We start from the raw sequence: 26127 nt of genomic DNA, 5'->3' as shown, positions 1-26127 counted from the left end.
CTGTGGCCCCACCCCGACGGCTTGAATGACGGCTTGCGTCATCGCTCTGCTCCCTAAGCAGATGGAGTAGAAACACTTGTCTCTTTTATATAGCAGCTGCACCTTCATATTTAAATCTCTTTTCTCATATTCACATTCAACTAAAGGAAATTAGATTATTATAACAAGGAGTTGGAGTTGGAGTGCATTTAAATGTCTCTAATTTAATGCTAAAGTGCATTTCCATCCACACGTACATGACATGTGCATCTTCTTATCCTTGTCACTCTTGTATTTTTCCTTGTATTGAGTTTTTTGGAGCATTAATGATTTTTTTTCCTCAATGCATTACATTCTTAGCCAGAAAAATATCAAGATAAAATGCAGCTCCGCTTTGTCAAACATTGATATGCCCTTTATCATAAGTGACTCCTCTGAAATGGCTACAGACACAAAATAATTCATTTATTTGATTCAATCATAAGCTTTTACTAAGCCTTCATGATCTCCCAAATCTAGTTTTTTTCTTTCTCAAAAAGGGACATTAAATCTACATGGTTGATTAAATATGATGACTGAGATAAGTTATATTTTACTTTACTTTTTTATTACTATTCCAAACAAAACACTACAGTAAAAAAAATAATCATATATCAAAATATAGCTTTTTATTGAAAAAAATAAAAACACACACAAAATCAGCACAGCACCAAAACTTCCCACAATAATACACACATCCATTCACTCACGTAATGTAATGTTGAAATATCAGTAGGCTCTTTAACCCCTTAAGGACGCAGGACGTAAATGTACGTCCTGGTACGGTGGTGCTTAACACACCAGGACGTACATTTACGTCCTGTGCATAACCGCGGGCATCGGAACGATGCCCGTGACATGCGCTGCTGATCCCGGCTTCTGATCCTGCCGGCAATGGCCGACGCCCGCAATCTCGCGGGCGTCTGCCATTAACCCCTCAGGTGCCGGGATCAATACAGATCCCGGCATCTGCGGCAGTACGCGATTTCAATGAATGATCGGATCGCCCGCAGCGCTGCTGCGGGGATCAGATCATTCAGCACGCCGCACGGACGTCCCCTCACCTTCCTCCTTCCGGCTCCCGGCGTCTCCTGCTCTGGTCTGAGATCGAGCAGACCAGAGCAGAAGATGACCGATAGCACTGATCTGTTCTATGTCCTATACATAGAACAGATCAGTATTAGCAATCATGGTATTGCTATGAATAGTCCCCTATGGGGACTATTCAAGTGTAAAAAAATAAAAAATAAATGTAAAAGTAAAAAAAAAGAAAAATCCCCTCCCCCAATAAAAAAGTAAAACGTCAGTTTTTCCCTATTTTACCCCCAAAAAGCGTAAAAAATAAATTTAAGAGACATATTTGGTATTAAAACGTGCGTAAATGTCCGAACTATTAAAATAAAATGTTAATGATCCCGTATGGTGAACTGCGTGAACGTGAAGAAAAAAAAAAAGTCCAAAATTGCTACTTTTTTAATACATTTGATTATAAAAAAAATTATTAAAAATGTATTAAAAATTTTTTATATGCAAATGTGATATAAAAAAAAGTAAAGATCATGGCGCAAAAAATGAGCCCTCATACTGCCGCTTATACGGAAAAATAAAAAAGTTAGAGGTCATCAAAATAAAGGAATTATTAACGTACTAATTTGGTTAAAAAGTTTGTGATTTTTTTTAAGCACAACAATAATAGAAAAGTATGTAATTATGGGTATCATTTTAATCGTATTGACCCTCAGAATAAGGAACACACGTCATTTTTACCGTAAATTGTACGGCGTGAAAACGAAACCTTCCAAAATTAGCAAAATTGCGTTTTTCTTTTTCATTTCCCCACAAAAATAGTGTTTTTTGGTTGCGCCATACATTTTATGATATAATGAGTGATGTCATTACAAAGCACAACTGGTCTCGCAAAAAACAAGCCCTTATACTAGTCTGTGGATGAAAATATAAAAGAGTTAGGATTTTTAGAAGGCGAGGAGGAAAAAATTAAAACGTAAAAATTTAATTGTCTGAGTCCTTAAGGCCAAAAGGGTTAAAGAAAAGAAAAACATACCCTGTTACAAGCATCAAGGTAACAATAGGGAATAAGTAACATACAAACAATAGGGGAGATTTATTGAAACCTGTGCAGAGGAAAAGTTGCCCATAGTAACCAATCAGATTGCTTCTTCCATTATATTTAATTTTTCAAAGGCCTTGTTAAAAATGAAAGAAGGAATCTGATTGGTTGCTATGGGCAACTTTTCCTCTGCACAGGTTTGATAAATCTCCCCCAATATCCATAAATGCCAACCAGGGAACAACATGAAATGTCATATAGCAGTAAGAGCATCAAGCATCTGAAAAAGCATCTTACCGTGGCGGGAGACATGATGTAACGCCACTCCCCCTCTATTCATGGTTATGGGAAGGAGATCATAGATTGCGTGGTTCCCAGCGGCATGACCCCCATGACCTGACATCTTATCCCCTATCCTTTGGATAGGGGATAGGATGTCTAGGGCAGAGTACCCCTTAATCTAAACTAAAGATAAGGGTGGACACAACTGTACTAGTTAGAATTAAATAAAAGTGATGCTCTATCATGAGCTATTTGAAAGAAAAAGGCCTATTTATTATTCTTGCACTATTCTGCAGTCCACTACTACTGTTTACAAATGATTAGCATAAAAAGCACAAAAATAATATTATTGATGTGATCTCATGGGATAATCATAGGCATTTAGTTATTTATACATTAGCATTGCTTGACACACAGCATAATAGCTTTACAAATTGTATACATTTAACAAACACTGTTGAATCTTCAATTACAAAATGTATTTAAAAAATTCCCAAAATAATAATGTAACACAAAACACAATGTTACCCCATTGTAAGAATAATATATCATGCAGTTAAACACACATAGTGATAAATTTAAGGTCACAAAAGTCCAAAGCAGCATCATATAACCACTATTAAGCATTGGGAGTGTACCCTTCTTTCCCTAGTCTTTCTAATGACCATTGAACACAAATTGGTACAAATTCCATCATGGCACATGGTTGTCACGGGAATCTGGGGCAAAATGCAACCCACAATAAGCGACAATATGTTCTGAAAAGGCTAGACCTCACTGGCTAACGTTTTAGAGCATAGGCTATAAACATGTTTTATGCTTTAACACCTACCTGAACTTTCAGGTCCTGTGTGTAAATGAAGAATAACACAGTTGCTGGTGTAATATAACTTGAAAATTTTAATTTTCACCAGATTTTTATTCTGCTGGATCCATCTAAAATTTTCAATTGTCTCTGAGCTACTGGGTAGAGACTAGCTGCTGTTATGTTTCTCATACACTGCACATGCACAGAAGAGGAGTGAACCAGGTACTTATCTCTTTAGCACACCAAAGCAGTTTAAGCTTGGAGAACATTATAGACACTTAGTTGTGTAAATTGTGAATCTAGCACATGGCAAAATAAAACATAATATTTTCCAAGTATTTGAGTCTCTCTCTATTCACTCTCATCTCCTCTATACTTCTCCATAGACTTATATGGACAGCTGGAACTGATAACTGATACTTAAGTGAGCTGAAATATATTAAAATGGACTTTAGCAGTCTCTTCAGAAGGAGTGAATAGTTTAGGAAGATAAAAGAATTGAGAGAAGAAGTAAAGATGGAGAAATTGTCTTCTCTAATAAGATATACCACAAGGTTTCTTTGTTTATTTGTATTATTGATTTACGTGATCTCTGGTGAAAAGTTTGGAGTCAAGAAAGTATAATTGATATGTAATTCCTGCCTGTAAAAGTGTACTTCAATCCCTCCAAATAAGAATGACTCTGAAACTGCTGTCATCCATCACTGACATACAACACTCATAGCAGTTTAACACAATAAAGCAGCAGAATCTAATATACGAGTGAGACTGCACAATTTACACAAGGTCATCAATTAAATACAAAGTAAATAATGTATATTAACAATCAATGTTACTGAAGAAGCTGCCAATGTAAATAGTTTTATTGCAGTTCACCATTTAGAAACATGCTCAGCTACATGAATATAACATTAACCCCTTAAGGACCAAGGGCATACAGGTACGCCCTGACGTCCTGGTATCTAAGGACCAAGGGCGTACTATGCCCGTGGGAATTCCAGACACCGCCGCTCACCGGGCAGGGACCGGACTGGGATGCTTGCTGAAATCATACACCAGGCACCCTGTGCAAACCCCTGGGGGGTCCTGAGACCCCCCATGTCAGCGATCACCGATAAATTCAGATCGGTGATTTGCGGCGATTCCGGGTCAATCGGGTCCCCGGTGACCCAGAAAAAAAGGATGATAGGTGCCGTTCGAGACGGCATCTATCACGCATTAGCAACAGGAGTGAGGTGGCACATGCGACCCCATTTTTGAAACTACACCCCTCACGGAACATAACAAGGGGTATAGTAAGCCTTAACACCCCACAGGTGTTTGAAGAATTTTTGTTAAAGTTGGACGTGAAAATGAAAAAAAAATGTTTTCACTAAAATGCTGTTGTTATCCCAAATTTTTCCTTTTCACAAAGGGTAATAGGAAAAAAGCCCCCCATAATTTGTATATTAATACCCCATGTGTGGACCTAAAATGCTCTGCTTGTGCACTACAGGGCTCAGAAAAGAAGGAGCACCATTGGGCTTTTGGAGAGAGAATGTGTCTGGAATTGAAGGCCATGTGCGTTTACAAAGCCCCCATGGTGCCAGAACAGTGGACACCTCCCCACATGTCACCCCTTTGTGGAAACTAAACCCCTCAAGGAATGTAACAAAGGGTGCAGTGAGCATTTACACCCCACAGGTGACTGACAGATTTTTTAAACAGTAGTCCATGAAAATTAAAAATTTAATTTTAATTTGCACAGCCCACTGTTCCAAAGATGTGTCAAATGCCAGTGAGGTGTAAATGCTTACTGCACCCCTTATTACATTCTGTGAGGGGTGTAATTTCCGAAATAGCGTCACATAAAGTAGACATATTGTATATATGAATCAATATATAATTTATTTGGTATGTCTATTTTCCTTACCAGCAGAGAGCTTCAAAGTTAGAAAAATGCTAAATCTTCAAATTTTTCATGAAATTTTGGAATTTTTCACATAGAAATGGTGGAAGTAACGAAGACAATTTACCACTGTGTTAAAGTAGAATAAGTCACCAAAAAAAAAAAAAAATCTCGAAATCAAATTCATAAGTAAAAGCATCCCAGAGTTATTAATGCTTAAAATGATAGTGGTCAGATGTGAAAAAAATGCTCTGGTCCTTAAGGTGAAAATGGGCTTGGCCATTAAGGGTTTAAAATCACTCTATTTTGACAACCTATTTCTTTCTAATTTTTTCCGTATATGGGGCTGTATTTTTTTGCGCCGTGATCTGTAGTTTTTATCAATACATTTTTTGGACCATTATATGTAACTTTTTAACCCCTTTTTATGAAAAAAAGGAATTTCGACCTTTTTCCTTTACGTTTACGGCTTTCACCATATGGGATGATTAACTTTATATTTTGATAATTCGGACATTTACGCACGCAACCATACCAAATATGCTTATTATTGAATTTTTTACGCTTTTTGGAATAAAATGAAAAAAAAATTAAAGTTTTATTTAGGGAGGGGCTTTTTCAATTTTTTTAAAAACTTTTTTTTACACTTTTGATGTCCCCATAGGGGACTATTTATTGCAGTCATTTGATCGCTAAAATGGTTGCTATGCATAGGCATTATGGACAATTTTCTTCTCTGGTCTGCTCGATGTCAGACCAGAGATGAAGACCCCAGGATGACAGCTGGAGCAGGTACTTGGGACCTCCGGCCACCATGCTGGATAATCGGTTCCCCGCGGAAGTGTAACGGGCAATCCGATCATCCATTCTAACACTCGCAATGCCGCAGATTTTCGGCGATACTTGCATAATTTCTTGGTGAAAAATTCCAAAATTTCATGAAAAATGTGAACCTTTTGCATTTTTCATTTTTTTTTATCAATTCTTTATTTTCAATTTTATAAACAAACAATATACAAACAGTTCATTAATGTAGGCACTGAGAGTCTAGCATGACTGGCCACAATGACTTTGAACAACACAACGGTGTCACAAAACAGTTCACTGTCATGATTGGGGACAGTCGAGAGGATCGGCTCATCCAAAAACAATCAACGGGTGAGCCTACAGTACAGAGCCCTGTGCAAGATAATAGGGTTGTGACCATAAAGGAGACTCTAAGAAACCTTAGGGGAGCTGCCCTCCCAACCCATGGTATAGGAGAAGAGGGGCACTAACAAGAACAGAGAGATGTGGACCGTCAACCAGTCCAGAAGACATAGGAAATGTACGGTAGAGTAGAGAGAGGGAACGGTGGGGAGTGAGAAGGGATAGAGGCCCCCAGTCGGGCCAAAGAGGAGAATTAGAAGAGAAGGGGAAGGTGGTAGGCGGGGGAGAGGAGAGGAAGAAGGAGGCGTAGGGAGCTAGAGTAGGTTGGGGAACAGGGAGGGGGGGTAGAGGAAAAGCAGATATGCGAGAAGGGGAAGAGAAAGAGAGAGGGGGAAGATAAAAGGTAAATGAGGAGAGGGAAAGAGGGGGGAAAGAAGAAGGTGAGGATGAAAAGGGAAGGAAGGAAGTGGAGGTCCAGCCAGAACTAAAAAGAAAGACACACAGAGATTTTGCATTTTTCTAACTTTGAAACTCTCTGCTTGTAAGGAAACTAGACATTCCAAATAAATTATATATTGATTCACATATATAATATGTCTACTTTATGTTTGCATCGTAAAGTTGACATGTTTTTACTTTTGGAAGATATCAGAGGGCTTCAAAGTTCAGCAGCAATTTTCCAATTTTTCACAACATTTTCAAAATCTGAATTTTTCAGGGACCAGTTCAGTTTTGAAGAGGATTTGAAGGGTTTTCATATTAGAAATACCCCATAAATGACCCCATTATAAAAACTGGACCCCTAGAAATATTCAAAATGACATTCAGTAAGTGTGTTAACCCTTTAGGATTTTCACAGGAATAGCAGTAAAGTGAAGGAGAAAATTCAAAATCTGCATTTTTTACACTTGCATGTTCTTGTAGACCCAGTTTTTGAATTTTTACAAGGGGTAATAGGAGATAAATCCCCCCAATATTTGAGTAATGAAATTCCTCATATGTGGATGTAAAGTGTTCGGTGGGTGCAGTAGAGGGCTCAGAAGAAAAGGAGCGACAATGTGATTTTGGAGAGTGTGTTTTTTTGAACTGGTTTTTGGGGGCATGTCACATTTAGGAAGCCCTTGTGGTGCCAGAACAGCAAAACAAAAAAGACAAAAAAAAATAAAAATATGTGGCATACTATTTTGGAAACTACACCCCTCAAGGAACGTAACAAGGGGTGCAGTGAGCCTTAACACCCCACAGGTTTTTGACAACTTTTCGTTAAAGTTGGATATGTAAATCATTTTTTTTTTCACTAAAATGCTGGTTTTCCCTCAAATTTTACATTTTTTACAAGGGGTAATAGGAGAAAATGCCCCCCAAAATGTGTAACCCCATCTCTTCTGAGTATGGAAATACCCCATGTGTGCACATCAAGTGCTCTGCTGGCACCTGGCACACTACAATGCTCAGAAAAGAAGGAGTCACATTTGGCTTTTGGAAAGCAAATTTTGCTGAAATGGATTTTGGGGACCTGTTGCATTTAGGTAGCCCCTGTTGTGCCAGAACAGCAAAAAAAGAAAAAAACATGTGGCATGCCAGTTTTCCCCCAAACTTTTAATTTTTACAAGGGGTAATAGGAGAAAATGCCCCTCCAAAAATTTGTAACCCCATCTCTTCTGAATATGGAAATACCCCATGTGTGGACATCAAATGCACTGTGGGCGAACTTCAGTGCTCAGAACAGAAGGAGCCACATTTGGCTTTTGGAAAGCAAATTTTGCTGAAATGTTTTTTTGGGGGCATGTCGCATTTAGGAAGCCCCTATGGTGCCAGAACAGCAAAAAAAAAAAACACATGACATACTATTTTGGAAACTACACCCCTCAGGGAACGTAACAATGAGTACAGTGAGCCATAACGCCCCACAGGTGTTTGAAGACTTTTCATTAAAGTCGGATGTGCAAATGAAATTTTTTTTTTTTATCTAAAATGCTGTTTTTCCCCACAAACTTACCACCATTACAAGAGGTAATAGGAGAAAATGCCCCTGAAAATTTGTAACCCCGTTTCATCTGAGTATGAAAACACCCCATATGTGGATGTAAAGTGCTCTGCGGGCAAACTACAATGCTCAGAAGAGAAGGAGCGCCATTGGGCTTTTGGAGAGAGAATTTCTCTGGAATGGAGGTTGGGTGTCATGTGCGTTTACAAAGCCCCGGTGCAACCAGAACAATGGACTCCCCCACATGTGACCCTATTTCGGAAACTACACCCCTCACGGAATGTAATAAGGGGTGCAATCAGCATTTACACCCCACTGGCCTTTGACAGATCATTGGAACAGTGGGCTGTGCAAATGAAAAATTTAATTTGGTTGAAAAAAATCTGTCAGACACCTGTGGGGCGTAAATGCTCACTGCACCCCTTATTAAATTCCTTGAGGGGTGTAGTTTCCAAAATGTGGTCACGTGTGTGTGGGGCATTGTTCTGGCACCATGGGGGCATTGCAAACACACATGGCCTTCAATTCCAGACACATTCTCTACAACAGCCCAATGGCGCTCCTTCTCTTCTGAGCCCTGTAGTTTACCCGCAGAGCACTTTATATCCAGATATGGGGTATTAATATACTCAGAAGAAATAGGGTTACAAATTTTGGGGGGCTTTTTCCTATTACCCCTTGTGAAAATGAAAAATTTGGGATAACACCAGCATTTTAGTGAAAAAATACATAAAATTCGTCAAACACCTGTGGAGTGTTAAGGCTCACTTTATCCCTTGTTCCGTTCCGTTAGGGGTGTAGTTTCCAAAATGGGGTCACATGTGGGTGGTTTTTTTGTGTTTATTTCAGAACCGCTGTAACGATCAGCCACCCCTGTGCAAATTACCTCAGATGTACATAGCGATTTCTCACTTCTGAGCCTTGTTGTGCGCCCGCAGAGCATTTTACGTCCACATATGGGGTATTTCCCTACTCAGGAGAAATTGCGTTACACATTTTGGGGGTCTTTCTTTCCTTTTACCTCTTGTGAACATGAAAAGTATGGGGCAACACCAGCATGTTAATGTAAAAAATAAAAAACATTTTTACAATAACATGCTGGAGTAGACCCCCAACTTTACCTTTTCATAAGAGGTAAAAGGAGAAAAAGACCCTCAAAATTTGTTAGGCAATTTCTCCCAAGTTCAGAAATACCCCATATATGGCCCTCAACTGTTGCCTTGAAATACGACAGGGCTCCAAAAGTGAGAGAGCGCCATGCGCATTTGGCCTAAAAAAGGGATTTGCATAGGGACAGACCTGGGGGCAAGAATTACGCTTGCCTCTGATACCAAAAATACTCTAGGGCATTGCTTCCCAAACAGGGTGCATCCAGCTGTTGCAAATCTTCCAGTATGCCTGGACAGTCAATGGCTGTCCGGCAATACTGGGAGTTGTTTTGCAACAGCTGGAGGCTCCGTTTTGGAAGCAGTGTCATACGATACATTTTTTATTTTTATTTTTTGGGGGGGAGGGACTGTGTAGGGGTATGTGTATATGTAGTGTTTTACTTTTTATTTTGATTTTGTGTAAGTGTAGTGTAGTGTTTTTAGGATACATTCACACAGGCAGGAGTTTCCCGCTGGGAGTTTGAGTTGCGGCGGAAAATTTGCTGCATCTCAAACTTGCAGTGAGAAACTCGCTGTAAACCCGCGCCTGTGTGAATGTACCCTGTACATTCACATAGGGGGGTGGGGACAAACCTCCAGCTGTTGCAAAACTACCACTACCAGTATGCCCTTTGGCTGTCAGTGCATGCTAGTTATGCAACAGCTGGAGGCACACTGGTTGCAAAACACAGAGTTTGTTACATAACAGTGTTTCGCAGCCAGTTTTTTTTTAAAGCAGTACAATAAAAGAAAAGTGTGTAGTCATAGGTATCATTTTAATCATATTGCCCACAGAATAAAGAAAACATGTCATTTTTACCGTAAAGTGTACCGCGTGAAAATGAAACCTTCAAAAATTTGGTTGTGCCATACATCTTATGGTAAAATTAGTAATGTCACATAAAAAGGACAATTGGACGTTCAAAAAACAAGCCCTCATATTGGTCTGTGGATGAAAATATAAAAGAGTTATGATTTTTGGAAGACGAGGAGGAAAAAACGAAAATGCAAAAATAAGATTGGCTGTGTCCTTAGGGGGTTAAATGATTATACCTTGATTAAAAAAAAAAAAAAAATGAAAATTACTATAAACCCACACTTTTAGCTGTATTGCTCCAGTTTTCTGGAGAGAAGAGGACAACCTGGACACAACCAAAATACAAAAAGATACACAATCCAGATAGTTACGCTGCCCCAACACATGCTGTTTTTAGTAGTCTACTAGCTGAATACCCGGCGTTGCCCGGTTTTTCCTTCCTAATCCTTGTTGGGGAGGAAAATAAACAAAGGAGGAAGCTTTTGTCTTCATATGCCGTCCTCATATATTGTTGTCATATCCCAACCCCATATCCTGTCCTCATATCCCAACCTCCTATCCCGTCATCATATCCCATCCTCACATCTCGTCCTCATATCCCGACCTCCTATCCCGAACTCTTATCCCAACCTCCTATCCCGTCCTCCTATCCTGTCCTCCTATCCAGTCCTCCAATCCCGACCTCCTATCCCGACCTCCTATCATGACCTTCTATCCCTACCTCCTATCCTGACCTCCTATCCCGACCTCCTATCCCGTCCTCCTATCCCGTCCTCCTATCTCAACCTCCTATCTCAACCTCCTATCCCATCCTCCTATCCCGTCCTCCTAACCTGACCTCCTATCTCGACCTCCTATCTCGACCTCCTATCCCGTCCTCCTATCCCATCCTCCTATCCCCTCCTCCAATCGTGACCTCCTTTCCCAACCTTCTATCCCGACCTCCTATCCCGACCTCCTATCCCGTCCTCCTATCCCGTCCTCCTATCCCATCCCCCTATCCCGTCCTCCTATCCCATCCTCCTATCCCGTCCTCCTATCCCGTCCTCCTATCCCATCCTCCTATCTCCACCTCTTATCCCGACCTCCTATCCTGACCTCCTATCTCAACCTCCTATCTTGACCTCCTATCCCGACCTCCCATCCCGTCCTCCGATCCCTTCCTCCTATCCCGTCCTCCTATCCCGACCTCCTATCTCAACCTTCTATCTCGACCTCCTATCTCGACCTCCTATCTCAACCTCCTATCCTGACCTCCTATCCCGTCCTCCTATCCTGTCCTCCTATCCCGACCTCCTATCTCGACCTCCTATCCCGTCCTCCTATCCCGTCCTCCTATCCCGACCTCCTATCCCGTCCTCCTATCCTGACCTCCTATCCCGTCCTCCTATCCCGTCCTCCTCTCTAAACCCTCCTATCTCCACCTCTTATCCCGACCTCCTATCTCAACCTCCTATCCCGTCCTCCTATCCCCACCTCTTATCTCGACCTCCTATCTTGACCTCCTATCTCGACCTCCCATCCCGTCCTCATATTCCGACCTGTAATATGTGTACCAGGTATTGAAATATCTCCAGCCGTACAGAAGTTATGTGAGAATATACATTTCTCATTGATTTGCATGGGACTTTAAACAAAAATCCCGACCCTCACAAATGGGGTAGTTAAGGGTTACATTAACTATCCTATATTTTAAGTGGACATATAAGTAACATGTGACCAAGTATTATCAAAATATCTCCAGCCGTTTGGAAGTAATGTAGTAACATATATTTCCCATAGACTTGTATAGGACTTTAAACAAAAACCCCGCCCGTGGCAAATGGGGGTGAGTAAGGGTTAAATCACCTATCCTATGTTTGTTGTTGGCATATAAGTAACATGTGTGCCAAGTTTCATGTTAATATCTTTAACCGTTTGGAAGTTTTTGTGGAACCTACATATACACACATACAACCACACACACACACGTTGAGTTTTATAAACAGTAACCCCCCGACCTACGATGGCCCCGACATATGATGAAATCAACATGCGATGGCCTCTCAGAGGCCATCGCATGTCGATGTCAGCATCGACATACGATGCTTTTATATGTCGGGCCATCGCATTAACTGCTATCCGACAGCGCAAAATGCTTAAGCTGCTGTCAGGTAGCAGTTTAAGCATCCCGGACAGGTTCGCTCACCTATCCCCGCTGCTCCAGGTCCACTTCGGGATCCTCCGATGTCTTCTACATCTTCTCCGGGGTCCGGGCCTTGCTTTCCGGCGTCGTTATTACGTCACTACGCACGTCGTACTGGCGCAGCAGCGTAATAACGTAACCAGAAAGCAAGGCCCGGACCCTGCAGAAGATGCAGAAGAAGCCGGAGGATCCCGAAGAAGACACCGGAGCAGCGGGACAGCATCGGGAGCCCCTGGGACAGCATCGGGAGCGGTGAGGATGCGGTCCGGAGCAGCGGGGACAGGTGAGTATAACTTCCTATACTTTACATTGCACGGATCCCTCAACATACGATGGATTCGACAAACGATGGGTCGTTTGGAACGAATTACCATTGTATGTTGAGGGACCACTGTATATAGATTGCTTATATCAATATGCATAGTGTGATAGACCACTAATACACCACTAGAAATTGCACATCTGTCACCATATTATGCTGAAGGCAGCATAACTGACCTGAAAGATTTGGCCTTAAAGGGGTACTCCGGTAACTGATGCCAGAAAGTTAACCCCTTAATGACACATGAAGTAAATGCACGTCATGGTGCGGTGGTACTTAATGCACCATGACGTATATTTATGTCATGTACATGCCGTGAGCACCAGAGCGGTGCTAACATCATGCACGGCAGGTCCCGGCTGCTATCAGCAGCCAGGGATCCGCCGGTAATGGCGGACATCAGCGATCACACTGATGTCCACCATTAACCCCTCAGATGCCGTGATCAATACAGATCAAGGCATCTGCGGCAAATCAGGCATTATATTGGATGATCGTATCGCCCACAGGGATCCGATCATCTAGAATGGCGGACAGAGGTCCCCTCACCTGCCTCCGTCTGTCTTCTGAGGTCTGAGATCATGCAGACCAGAGCAGAATATCGCTGATAACACTGATCAGTGCCATGCATATAGCACTGAACAGTATTAGCAATCTATTTTTTGTAATAAATAGTCCCCTATGGGGACATAAAAAGTGTAAAAAAAAAAATTATGTGAAAAATCCCCTCCCCCAATAAAAATGTAAATCTTCCCTTTTTCCCATTTTACCTCAAAAAGCGTAACAAAAATTAAATAAATTAATATATTTGGTATCGCCGCAATCGTAGATGTCCAAACTATCAAAATGTAATATTAATGACCCCGTACGGTGAACGGCAGAAACGTAAAAAAATATATATATTAAAAGCGATTTAAAAGATTCATATACGCAATTGTGGTATCAATAAAAGGTACAGATCAAGGCGCAAAAATTAGCCCTCATACAGCAAAATATACTGAAAAATTAGAAAGTTATAGGTCGTCAAAATAGAGGGATTTCAAACATACTAATTTGGTTAAAAAGTTTGAGATTTTTTTTAAGCAGTGTAATAATAGGAAAGTATGTAGTCATGGATATTATTTTAATTGTATTGACCAACAGAATAAAGAAAACATGTAATTTTTACTATAAAGTGTACAGCCGTGAAAACAAAACCTATTTTTTTCAATTTCCCCACACAAATAATATTTTTTTGGTTGCGCCATACATTTAATGGTAAAATGAGTGATGTCATTACAAAGGACAGCTGGTCGTGCAAAAAATATGCCCTCATATGGGTCTGTGAATGAAAATATAAAAAGTTATAACTTTTAGAACGTGAGGAGGAAAAAATGAAAATGCTAAAATAAAACTAGCCTGGTCCTTAAGGGGTTAAACAGATTTGTAAACTACTACTATTAAAAAATCTTAATCCTTCCAGTATTTATTAGCGGCTGTATACTACAGAGGAAATTATTTTCTTTTTGGATTTCTTTTGTGTCACGACCGCAGTGCTCTCTGCTGACACCTCTGTCCATTTTAGGAACTTTCCAGAGCAGTGGCGCTTCGACCCAGGTGCGGGGGGTGCGGCCCGCATCGGGTGACACAAACCTACTCGGGGTGACACCAAGATGCTCCGCAGCACCCACCCCCCTCCCCAGCTACACCGACACCCCCCATCTGTGCCCGACCGGCCTCCCGTCCGTTAGCACCCCCCGCCTTCACCTACGCTGTGCGGTGTGCCCGTCCATCAGCACCCCCCCGGCCTTCATCGCCGTTGTGCGCCCGTCCGTCAGCACCCCCCTCTCCCAGCACCCCCCCCCGGCCTTCACCTGCACTGTGCGCCCGTCCGTCATCACCCCCCTCGCCTTCACCAGCACTGTGCCCGGTCTCCGCTCCTGACGTCCCACCGCATGGCCACGCAGGAGGACGAGTGACGTCACTCGCAGGGCGCCCGGAGAGAATGATCGCTGCGCTGGATGGGTGAGTGTGTGTTTCTGTCTCTCTATCTGTCTCTATCTCTGTCTGTGTGTGATTGTCTGTGTGTGACTCTGTGTGTGTTTGTGTGTGTGACTCTGTGTGTATGTGACTCTGTGTGTGACTCTGTGTGTGTGTGACTCTGTGTGTGTGTATGTGACTCTGTGTGTGTGTGTGACTCTGTGTGTTTGTGTGTGTGACTCTGTGTGTGTGTATGTGACTCTGTGTGTGTGTGACTCTGTGTGTGTGTGTGTGTGTGTGTGTGACTCTGTGTGTGTGTGTTTGTGCGACTGTGTGTGGGTGTTTGTGTGACTCTGTGTGACTGTGTGACTCTGTGTGTGTGTGACTCTGTGTGTGTGTGTGACTGTGTGACTCTGTGTGTGTGTGTCTGTGAGTGTGTGTCTCTCTGACTGTGTGTGTGTGTTTCTGTGTGTGTCTCTCTGTGTTGTATGTGTTTTTTTTTTGTAGGGGGGTGGTTGAACCAGCGATCTAATGTGGGGAGACTTTGACTCATTGTGGGGAACCTGCAAGGGAACCTGTGGCCTAATGTGGGGAAACTACTACCAAATGTGTGGAGTTTATGCTACCTAATGTGGGGAGTCTATGCTACCTAATGTGGGGAAACTGCTACCTAATGTGGGAAATCTGTGCTACCAAATGTGGGGAGTCTATGCTACCTAATGTGGGGAATCTGTGCTACCAAATGTTGGGAATCTATGCTACCTAATGTGGGGAAACTGCTACCTACCTAATGTGGGGGAACTGCTGCCTACCTAATGTGGGGGAACTGCTGCCTACCTAAAGTGGAGGAACTGCTGCCTACCTAAAGCCCCCCCCCCCCTGGCAGTAGCACCCTCATCATCCACCAGCAACACCCCCCCGCCCGCAGAAGCACTTCCATCAGCAGATCCTGATGGTGGATGATGGCGTTGCTCCTGCCAGGAGGATGATCCTGCCAATGGATGATGGGGGTGATACTGCCAGGGGGGATGGCCAGTAGCACCCTCATCATCCTCCAGCAACACCCCCCCAGTAGTAGCACCCCAATCATTCACTAGCAACACCACCAATACCCCCCTCCCGTGGTAATAGCATCAGCTAACGGATGTTGAGGGGTGTTACTGCGGTTGTGGTATTATATTCAGAGGGTGCACTGTATGGCAACGTTATATTCAGAGGGCGCAGTTTGTGGTAGTATTATATTCAGAGGGCGCAGTGGGTGGTAGTATTATATTCAGAGGGTACAGTGTGTGGCGGTATTATATTCAGGGGTACAGTATATGGCAGATTTATATTCAGAGGGTACAGTATGTGACAGATTTATATTCAGTGGGTACAGTTTGTGGCAGATTTATATTCAGAATGTACAGTATGTGTTGGTATTATATTCAGAATGTACAGATGTGTGGTAGTATTATATTCAGTGGGTACGGTGTATGGAAGGTTTATAATCAAAAAGTGCAGTGTATAGTAGTATTATATTTAGAGGATATAGTGGTCCCTCAACAAACGATGGTAATTCGTTCCAAACGACCCACCGTTTGTCGAATCTATTGTATGTTGAGGGATTCGTGCAATGTAAAGTATAGGAAGTTATACTCACCTATCCCTGCCGCTCTGGACCGTGTCCTCACCGCTCTTGATGCTGTCCCAGGGGCTCCCGATGCTGTCCCGGGTCCACTTCGGGATCCTCCGACTCCGGGATCCACCGCATCTTCTCCGGTGTCCGGGCCTCACTTTCTGGTGACGTTATTACGTTGCTGCGCCGGGACGGCGTGCGTAGCGACGTAATAACGACCCCCGAAAACGAGGCCCGGACCCAGGAGAAGATATAGAAGACACCGGAGGATCGCAAAGTGGACCCGGAGCAGCGGGGATAGGTAAGCGAACCTGTCCGGGATGCTTCAACTGCTATCCGACAGCAGCTTAAGCATTTTGCGCTGTCGGATAGCAGTTAATGCGATGGCTCCGACATATAAAAGCATCGTATGTCGATGCTGACATCGACATGCAATAGCCTCTGAGAGGCCATCGTATGTCGATTTGATCATATGTCGGGGCCATCGCATGTCGGGGGGTTACTGTGCAGTGTCTGGCAGGTTTATAATAATACTTGTTTTCATATAGAGGATGAGAATGCGCTGACATAGTGAGGAGTCATCTGGGTGTCACATTCTACAGACAGAAGTTTTAGCTGGAACAAGTCCTGAATCATCTAAATTCACCATCTGAATTAGATAAGGGAAAACTATAGAGAAGACGTCACCTATAGTCACTGATATCATTGTGTATTCTCCTCACTATAGAGAAGACGTCACCTATAGTCACTGATATCATTGTGTATTCTCCTCACTATAGAGAAGATGTCACCTGTAGTCACTGATATCATTGTGTATTCCCCTCACTATAGAGAAGATGTCACCTGTAGTCACTGATATCATTGTGTATTCTCCTCACTATGGAGAAGACGTCACCTGTAGTCACTGATATCATTGTACATTCTCCTCTCTTTGTCCTATCAGAGCTGTAGTCACTTGTCAGTTCTACAGTTATGATGAGTGAAACTACAACTCCCAGCATAACCTCAGCACTGCTCAAAGGGGTACTCTACTGGAAAACATTTTTTTTTATCAACTGGTGCTACAAAGTTAAACAGATTTGTAAATTACTTCTATTTAAAAATCATAATCCTTCCAGTACTTATTAGCTGCTGTATAAGCGATTCACAGGAAGTTCTTTTCTTTTTTTATTTATTTTCTGTCTGACCACAGTGCTCTGTGCTGACACCTCTGTCCATGTCAAGAACTGTCCATAGTAGGAGCAAATCCCCATAGCAAACCTATCCTGCTCTGGACAGTTCCTGACATGGACAGAGGTATCAGCAAATAGCACTGTGGTCAGACTGGAAAGAACTACACAACTTCCTGTGGAGCATGCACCAGCTTATAAGTATTGTAAGGATTAAGATTTTAAATAGAAGTAATTTAAAATTCTGTTTAACTTTCTGGCACCAATTGATATAAAAGAAAATGTTTTCCAGTGGAGTACCCCTTTATGTAATTCTGGGAGCTGTATATTTAAATGGTGAAAACTTCTTTAACACTTTCATATTCTGTGGCAACTGGTATATCTGATTATTATACTGGAATTTCTCACAATGCGCTACAACAGTGGTGTCTGTCACAACAGGCTAAAAACTTACTGAGGGGAGGGGGTAGGTATGGGGGTGACACCATTTTCTACCGCACCGGGTGACACCAACCCTAGCAACGCCACTGTTCCAGAGCAGCATATGTTTGCTATGGGGATTTTCTCGTGCTCTGGACATTTCCTGATACAGACAGAGGTGTCAGCAGAGAGCACTGTGGTCGTGACAGAAAAGAAATCCAAAAATAAGTGAATTTCCTCTGTAGTATACAGCCGCTAATAAGTACTAGAAGGATTAAGATTTTTATTTTTTTTTAATTATTTTTTAATAGAAGTAATTTACAAATCTGTTTAACTTTCTGGCACCAGTTGATTTAAAAAAAAAAAAAAAAAAAGTTTTCCACAGGAGTACTTTAAATAACTCAGACCAATTCCTGAGTCATGTCATTCAACAGTGGTCAACAATTTATTGATGAATATGTCATCATACAGAAGGACAGTCACCTGGAACAAACTTCTAAATGGTGCAAAAGCTAACTGGCAAATAACTAGAGGATCACCATACTACTTTCATGTACATACCATAATTGCCGCTCACATACGATGCACATCACTGCACGCCACAACAAGTGCATGTTGAAATATCTACTGAATTTCTACAAAAACTGACAGAAGGACTGTATGGGTTGCAAACAAAATGTTGATACTTTAGCAATTATTTCTTTTCATTTATAGTGTACCTGTCATTTGCAAAAACCTTTTTTTACAATGTACATAATAACAATATATGTATATTTGTAATATACACTGGTTATAAAATATGTATATTTTTGGGTGAAAAAAATGTTGTCCATTCAGCTTTGCCTGTGTGTCTCTGTGTGAAGACAAATTACAGGAAGTGTGGGTGGGACAAGCAGGGCTCTGTGCAGGCTTCTGGCATGTCAGTCATCCTGCTGTGTGAGGTAGGGGTTAGTAACAGAGCTTTTCCTCAGTGCACAGAGCCCTGCTTGTTCTCAGTGCACAGAGCCCTGCTTGTCCTCAGTGTACAGAGCCCTGCTTGTTCTCGGTGTACAGAGCCCTGCTTGTCCTCAGTGTACAGAGCCCTGCTTGTCCTCATTGTACTGAGCCCTGCTTGTCCTCACTGTACAGAGCCCTGCGTGTCCTCACTGCACAGAGCCCTGCCTGTCCTCAGTGTACAGAGTCCTGCTTGTCCTCGGTGACAAAGCCCTGCTTGTCCTCACTGTACAGAGCCCTGCTTGCCCTCACTGCACAGTGCCCTGCTTGTCCTCACTGTACAGAGCCCTGCTTGTCCACAGAGCCCTGCTTGTAATAACTGCACAGAGCCTTGCTTTTCCTCAGTGTACAGAGCCCTGCTTGTCCTCACTGTACAGAGCCCTGCTTGTCCTCACTGTACAGAGCCCTGCTTGTCCTCAGTGTACAGAGATCTGCTTGTTCTCAGTGCACAGAGCCCTGCTTGTCCTCAGTGCACAAAGCCCTGCTTGTCCTCAGTGCACAGAGCCCTGCTTGTCCTCAATGTACAGAGTCCTGCTTGTCCTCAGTGTACAGAGCCCTGCTTGTCCTCAGTGCACAGAGCCCTGCTTGTCCTCAGTGCACAGAGCCCTGCTTGTCCTCAGTGCACAGAGCCCTGCTTGTCCTCAGTGTACAGAGCCCTGCTTGTCCTCAGTGTACAGAGCCCTGCTTGTCCTCAGTGCACAGAGTCCTGCTTGTCCTCAGTGCACAGAGCCCTGCTTTTCCTCAGTGCACAGAGCCCTACTTGTCCACCCACACTACCTGTATTTTGTCTCTGCACAGACACACAGGCAACAACTACGAAGATTTTTTCACCCAATAATTTTCATTTTTAACCAATGTATATTAAAAATATACATATAATGGCCCACATTTATCATTGTAAGTGTAAGTGAAGCATATTTTTACACCCTTTTTTTTTGTGCTTGGTAATGTATAGGAGCACCAAATTTATTAAATGTTCACAGAGCATTTGATAAATTTTGTGCAGGTAAACATTTTCTGAAATTTCTCTCTTCAAATACACAAAAAAGCTACACCAGGTCTGAGATGGTGTAGTTTTAGACACTTTTCAGTGGCTTTGGGCCTTTTTTGCACCTTTTTACAAAAAAAAGCGCAGTTCATAAATCCCTTCTATATCATGTGTATTGCCAAAATCAGTGGATTGCAACTCAAAATCAGCAGAAATGTGTAAAGCAAAAGGTGCAAAAAAGGGGCAAATAAACCCTGCTTGCGCCTTTTTGTGCCTTTTGTAGACACAAAAAACAGTCTAAAGACAATGATAAATGTCGGCCAATGTTATTATCTACATTATAAAAAAAAGTTTTGCAAATGACAAGTACACTCAAATGGCACCTTGATTAAGGAAAGTATAGATGTCAAGAGATAATCGCTATCCAGGGAACATCCAGGGAAAAGATTAAACTAGTTAGAAATGTGCCAGGAATTTACATACCGTCCAATGCAATTATTCCAAAGCTATTTAAAGGACAATTTAAGTGATATTTCAGAGAAACTATGAGTGAAGAAAATGAAGATAATAATGTAAATGATTAACAACCCTATTGCTTGGAAAAAAACAAGGCAAGTCTTCTCAGCCTGCCAACATATTGGCTAACAATCATAGGCATAATGTTTTATGCATGAATAATTTATCCTTGAGAAAGCTGCCCTGCTGTAAAAAAGAACACTATAACTAATCCGGGAAAGAAGACGAATTTCTCTGAGTTGTATTATTCAGAGCACTTGACAGGTACGTGTTAATGATTGTCAGCAGCCTCCAACTTACCTCATGTGACAAATAAAAGGCGGCAATCCCCAAAGGCCAGAAGCAGCACAGCATGGAAAATACACTGAGGCCAAGATGGTCTCTTGGTGGCATCATTAAGAAGTTGTCTTCACTTTCTGTGTCACTTGAATAGTCACTCTACAAAAACATAAAAAACAAATGGCATATGTGTTAAAGGAGTATAAAGACATAGACATAAAAAAGCATATTATGTGTGACAAGAGTAATTTGTGAACAAAACAATCTAGTATATATGGCTTTTGCGGAGTGCACTGAAAATACATTTAGTAAAAAAATACATGAAATAGAGCACAACGAAAAGCCTGAAACTTCACCCTGGTAAGCTGTTGGGCTAGTCGGTCTAGCATATGTTCAACAATCCTGGGTATTCTCTAGATGCCCAGCAAAGGCTTTACATGAAATAAAGTTGGCTAGGGAACCTGACGACTTGCCCTCTTTAAGGGGAGGGTTAGACAGAGAGCATCCACAGCATATTTCACGCTGCGGATGCGCTAACGGCAGTCACAGAGGGACTGCAGAGGGAGCTCCTGGCTGCAGCCGGGTAGCTCTGTGTGGAAATCTGCCACTATGAGCAGACACACAGAGTTAACCGGCTGCAGCCCGATGACAGCTTGCTCTGCCATCGATGCATATGTACCGTGAAATACGCTGTGGATGCTCCCCGTGTGACCCTGTACTAAATTGACATAAGTATTTGGAGATCTACACATGACAATTACAATAGGTTTTAGGACATCCTATTCTAGATCTATAGGCAATATTATAGAGTTGTTGTTGTTCCCAACTCCCCCCCCCCCCCCCCCTTTCCTCTTCTATGCTTCTGGAAAGACTTTCTACAAAATATTGGAGAGTGGCTTTTTTCCATCCATCTATATGTTGGATAAGAGGGCCTTGCTCACAATCTCTCTTATAGTTCACCGCAAAGGTGTTTAAAGAGTCTGAGGACAGGGCTTTGTTTCGACCATGTTCTTCCACACTAAACAAATCCAGTCATGTCTCTGTGGACCTTGATATGTGCACTGGGGCAAAACCCAAACTATTCCCCCAAAAAAGCATACACATGTCCAAAATATCTTGGTATGCTGATGCATTAAAATTAGGAGATAAAGAGCCTAGGCCAAGGCCTAAAAAGATTGCCCCGTAGCACCTTTCTTTTCCACCAAACTCTACAGTTGACACAGTGTAGTCAGACAGGTAAAGTTCTCCTAGCATTCACCAAACCCATATTGATCCTTCAGACTGCCAGATAGAGTATTTTGTTACCCTAAAGAACACGTTTCCACAGCTGCAGTGGTATTGGGCCTCACACCATGTCACTTTTCAATAATAGCAGACACACATCTGATTAGGGATGAACTGGGAGGGAAACATTTAATTAACTGACTTGCTGCAACAGTGGCATCTCAGTCCACATGCATGTCTGTAAAGGCAGACTACATTAGTATGTGCTTGTTTTTATACAACTGGGGCAATAGGACTGAATGAAACAACTGAATTCAATGATTATGTGGTAAGGCCTGCTACTTTGTCCATATAGTGCAGTAATTTTCCTTTATGCTGTTATATTTTTAAAGCACTACTATCATTTGTAACTTTTGGCATGTCATCCTAGGACCTGCTGCTATTGGGAATATTAGCCTGGAGATGTGTGTGCTTCACTCCCAGGCTGTCATTCAAATCTGACTCTTTCACTGCATTTGTCTGTGGAGTAAATGAGTCAGATAGGGCAGTCATTCAGGAAGTGAAGAACCATGTTGCACACTTTGGCCAGTTATTTTTGACATATCTGGATGACAAAGTTGGAGCTAAAGAGGTTTCTGTGCAATGTAATTGATTTGCTTTGTGGTCCATTTCAAGATAGATGAGCCCACACTGTGACTGGTCAGGATGCCTGGAATTGTTGTGTAAAGGAGGTTGATTCGTTTTACATGTATGTAGCAAGGACCCTCATATGAAGAGTACTGGTGTTATGTCCTGCGCTTCTGCCAGACATGCTGGCGGTGAGCGCTTTCCTTCTATGCCCAACTCTGCCAGCGGGGCCAGGATTTGCATCGCAGGACACGGCCACATGCGAATGCCTGCTCGTCACTCACCTTTTTCCTCCGTTGTTACTCCTCTGTTCTCGCAGCGTCGGCCCCTGCCTCCTAGGGTGCGCGCGCTGATTCTCGAATATTTAAAGCGCCAGTATGCCCTTAATTATTAGTTGCACCTGCAGCTCATTTTTAAGTTTCTACACCTCCCATCACTCCTTGCCAGATCTTTGTTTGCCTTGTACCATTGTGAAAGCGTTGTTCTGTGTTTGCCCTGCCGTGCTCCTTTGCCGCCTGCCTATTGACCTTCTGCCATGTTCCTGGCCTCACATCAGTGCCGCCTGCCTGATCTTCGGCTTACCTGACTACAGCAGCTGAAAAGATCCCGACGACGCAAAGAGAATTTGCGCTTATATTGTGCCAGTCCAAAGCACCTTCTCAAAGACTATTCTATACGTCCACTGCGTCCAGGAAATGCTCAAACTTAGGACATGTGGGAAAGGCGTCCCTAGGTGTGAATACTACTTCTCCTCGTTTGACCATTCCTGTTCAAGTCCTTACTCCTGCCAAGACTTCTTTCATCGCTTCTGCATTTTTGGACTCTGGTTCTGCTGGCGACTTCATTGATGTCTCCTTAGTCCATAAACATTGTCTTCCTGTGCTCGGCTTGCTAAGCCCTTGTATATTTCCTCTGTTAATGGACAAAATATGTACAGTAAGGTGCTATTCCGCACAGAACCTCTCATCATGCAAGTAGAAGTCACAAGGGAAAAATCGAGTTCTATGTGCTCCCACATTGTACTTCGGTGTCATACTCCGCAACTCGACTGGAGATCTGGTGAAATCGCACACTCGGGACAGTTTTGCCAAATTCACTGTCTTGTGCCTATCCAGTCTAAAGCTGTCACTTTGCCTCCTCTTGTGACTGGTCTGCCTCTTATATATCGAGACTATTCAGACATATTCTGTGAAAAACAGGCCGAGACACTTCCCCCACATTGTCCCTACGACTGCCCCATTGACTTACAGCCTGGAACCACACCTCCTCGAGGAAGAATCTATCCTTTGTCTTTCCCAGAGACTCAAACCATGGCGAAATATATCCAGGAGAACCTCCAAAAGGGATTTATCGGAAAATCCTCCTTATCTGTCAGAGCTGGTTTCTTCTTTGTAGGGAAGAAGGAAGGTTCTCTCTGTCCTTGTATTGACTACAGGGGTCTTAATAAGATCACGATCAAAAATTGCTATCCCCTTCCTTTGATCTCTGAACTTTTTGATTGTCTTTGTGGTGCCAAGATCTTCTCCAAGTTGGATTTGTGAGGAGCCTACAATCTTATTCGTATATGTGAGGGAGACGAATGTAAGATGGTCTTTAATACCTGTGATGGACACTTTGAGTATCTTGCGATGCCGTTTGGGCTCTGAGATGCTCCAGGTGTATTCCAAAAATGTGTCAATGACATCTTCTGTGACCTGCCCTACATGAGTGTTTAATGACAGCTTGATTTTCTTATCTAATTTGGAGGAGCATCACTCACATGTCCGTCTGGTTCTACAACGCCTACGGGAGAATGATCTTTACGCCAAACTGGACAAATGTCTATTCGAGAGATCTTGTCTTCTGTTCATTGTTTAGCATCAAGGCTTACAGATGGATCCTGACAAACTGACTGTGGTATTGGATTAGCCTCGTCATACTGGTCTACGGGCTATTCAACGCTTTTTGGGATTTGCCAATTATTATCGTCAGTTCATTCCACATTTCTCTTCCTTGGTTGCTCTGATTGTGGCTATCACTAAGAAGAACTCTAAGCCCACGACCTGGCCTCCTGAGGCCGAAGAGGCCTTCACTCACTCATTTAGAGACAGCATTTGCCTCTGCTCCCGTGCTTACTAGACCAGATCCAGAGAAACCCTTTGCTTTGGAGGTAGATACTTCATCCGTAGGAGCCGGTGCTGTTCTTACTCAGGAAAAATATCCAGGGGCAAGATTTTAACCTGTGCTTTCTTTTCTAAGACTTTCTCAACTGCAGAGAGGAACTACTCTATTGGAGATCGAGAACTTCTTGCTATTAAGCTTGCCTTGGAAGTGTGGAGACATTTGTTTGAAGGTACTTCTCATCCGGTCAGCATCTATTCAGACCGTAAGAATCTCCTATATCTCCAGTCTGCTCAGTGTTTGAACCCTCGCCAGGCTAGATGGTCTCTTTTCTTTTCCAGATTTAATTTGTTCAATCATTTCTGGCCTCCTATCAAGAATGTCAGAGCCAATGCTCTTTCCAGATCCTCCGATGTCGTAGGATTGGACTCCACGCCAAGGCATATAATTCCTCCAGAGTGATTGACCTTCTGCCATGTTCCTGACCTCGCATCTGTGCCGACTGCCCTGATCTTCGGCTTTCCTGACTACGAGTTGCCTGCATCCTCCTGTGCCACATATCTTCTCAGCAGCCTGTGTGGACGAGTCGTGCCAGGGGTAACGACCTGGGTGCCGCCGGCCACAGCAAGTCCATCCTGCTTTGCGGCTGGCTCTGGTGAAAACCAGCGGCACCTACTCAGCTCCCTGACATGGCCAAAGTCATCATCCACAAAGGCACAGAGGATCCACTGTACCATGACTGTTACAACTGGTCCAACAAAGATACTGTGATTTAAAGAGATAGATGCACTGCAAGTTGCGTTTGCATTAGGACTATTGCAACCATTAAGCACTGTGTCTCCCTACTGGGAACGATTTTATGCCACATTTCTTGCCTTTACATGTTGCCAAGTTACAAGAGTATTGATTTGAATTGGGGTTGTGTGAGGTCTTGTTAATGCCCCTCCTTGGTGCCACTCACAATGAAGGCATTGCTGGGCCTCACCTGCTCGTACATAAAAGGAACTTGTGGCCCTGCCAACCTCTTGAACAGTTTTGCCTGCACATGTCCCCCCTACGCACATTACACACTACCATTCCACTTGTTTCAACCATTTTTCTCCTACTCTTTACATACACTGCCATTGTGCTTGTTTCAAAGCAACCATATCATTTGACCTCTTTTTCCCCTTTGCTACATATGCACATGATTGCTCTGCAGTCATAAAGTTATACATGCAATGATGAAAAATGGGTTTTTACAAAACCTTGTTCTCCAGGGGCAAAGCTAAAATGCATGCTATAGGATGTCATACTAAAAAAGCTGTCAATTTTTGGTTAGTAGTATAAAAAAATAAAAAAAAATAAATATATATATATATATATATATATATATATATATATATATAGACAAAGAATAAGTCAGCCAGCACTTTAGTTGATACCAAACTATTATATGGACCTGGCCTACAGGTGCACGCTACTAGGCTAAATATACAGCAACAGAAGAATGCAGCAGCACACTGCCAGCACAAGGATATAGGTGAAACATGAAAATGCAGTTAAAACATGGAGAGCTATAC

General features: G+C 42.6%; 1 protein-coding gene across 5 annotated transcripts in view; it reads right to left on the bottom strand.

Moving 5' to 3' along the window:
* SYNDIG1 (synapse differentiation inducing 1) overlaps positions 1 to 26127 on the bottom strand; it is a 317760-nt gene that overhangs the window by 56248 nt on the left and 235385 nt on the right. For all 5 annotated transcript variants that reach the window (XM_056567616.1, XM_056567618.1, XM_056567615.1 and 2 more), the window contains one exon: positions 20636 to 20773. In XM_056567616.1, coding sequence (XP_056423591.1) covers positions 20636 to 20773 — 138 coding nt within the window. The remainder of the gene's footprint in view (positions 1 to 20635; positions 20774 to 26127) is intronic.

The sequence above is a fragment of the Hyla sarda genome, chromosome 3 (assembly GCF_029499605.1).
Source record: "Hyla sarda isolate aHylSar1 chromosome 3, aHylSar1.hap1, whole genome shotgun sequence".
NCBI classification, from domain to species: Eukaryota; Metazoa; Chordata; class Amphibia; order Anura; family Hylidae; genus Hyla; species Hyla sarda.
Note: the sequence above shows the minus strand (reverse complement) of the source record. Positions and strands in the feature narration are given on the sequence as shown.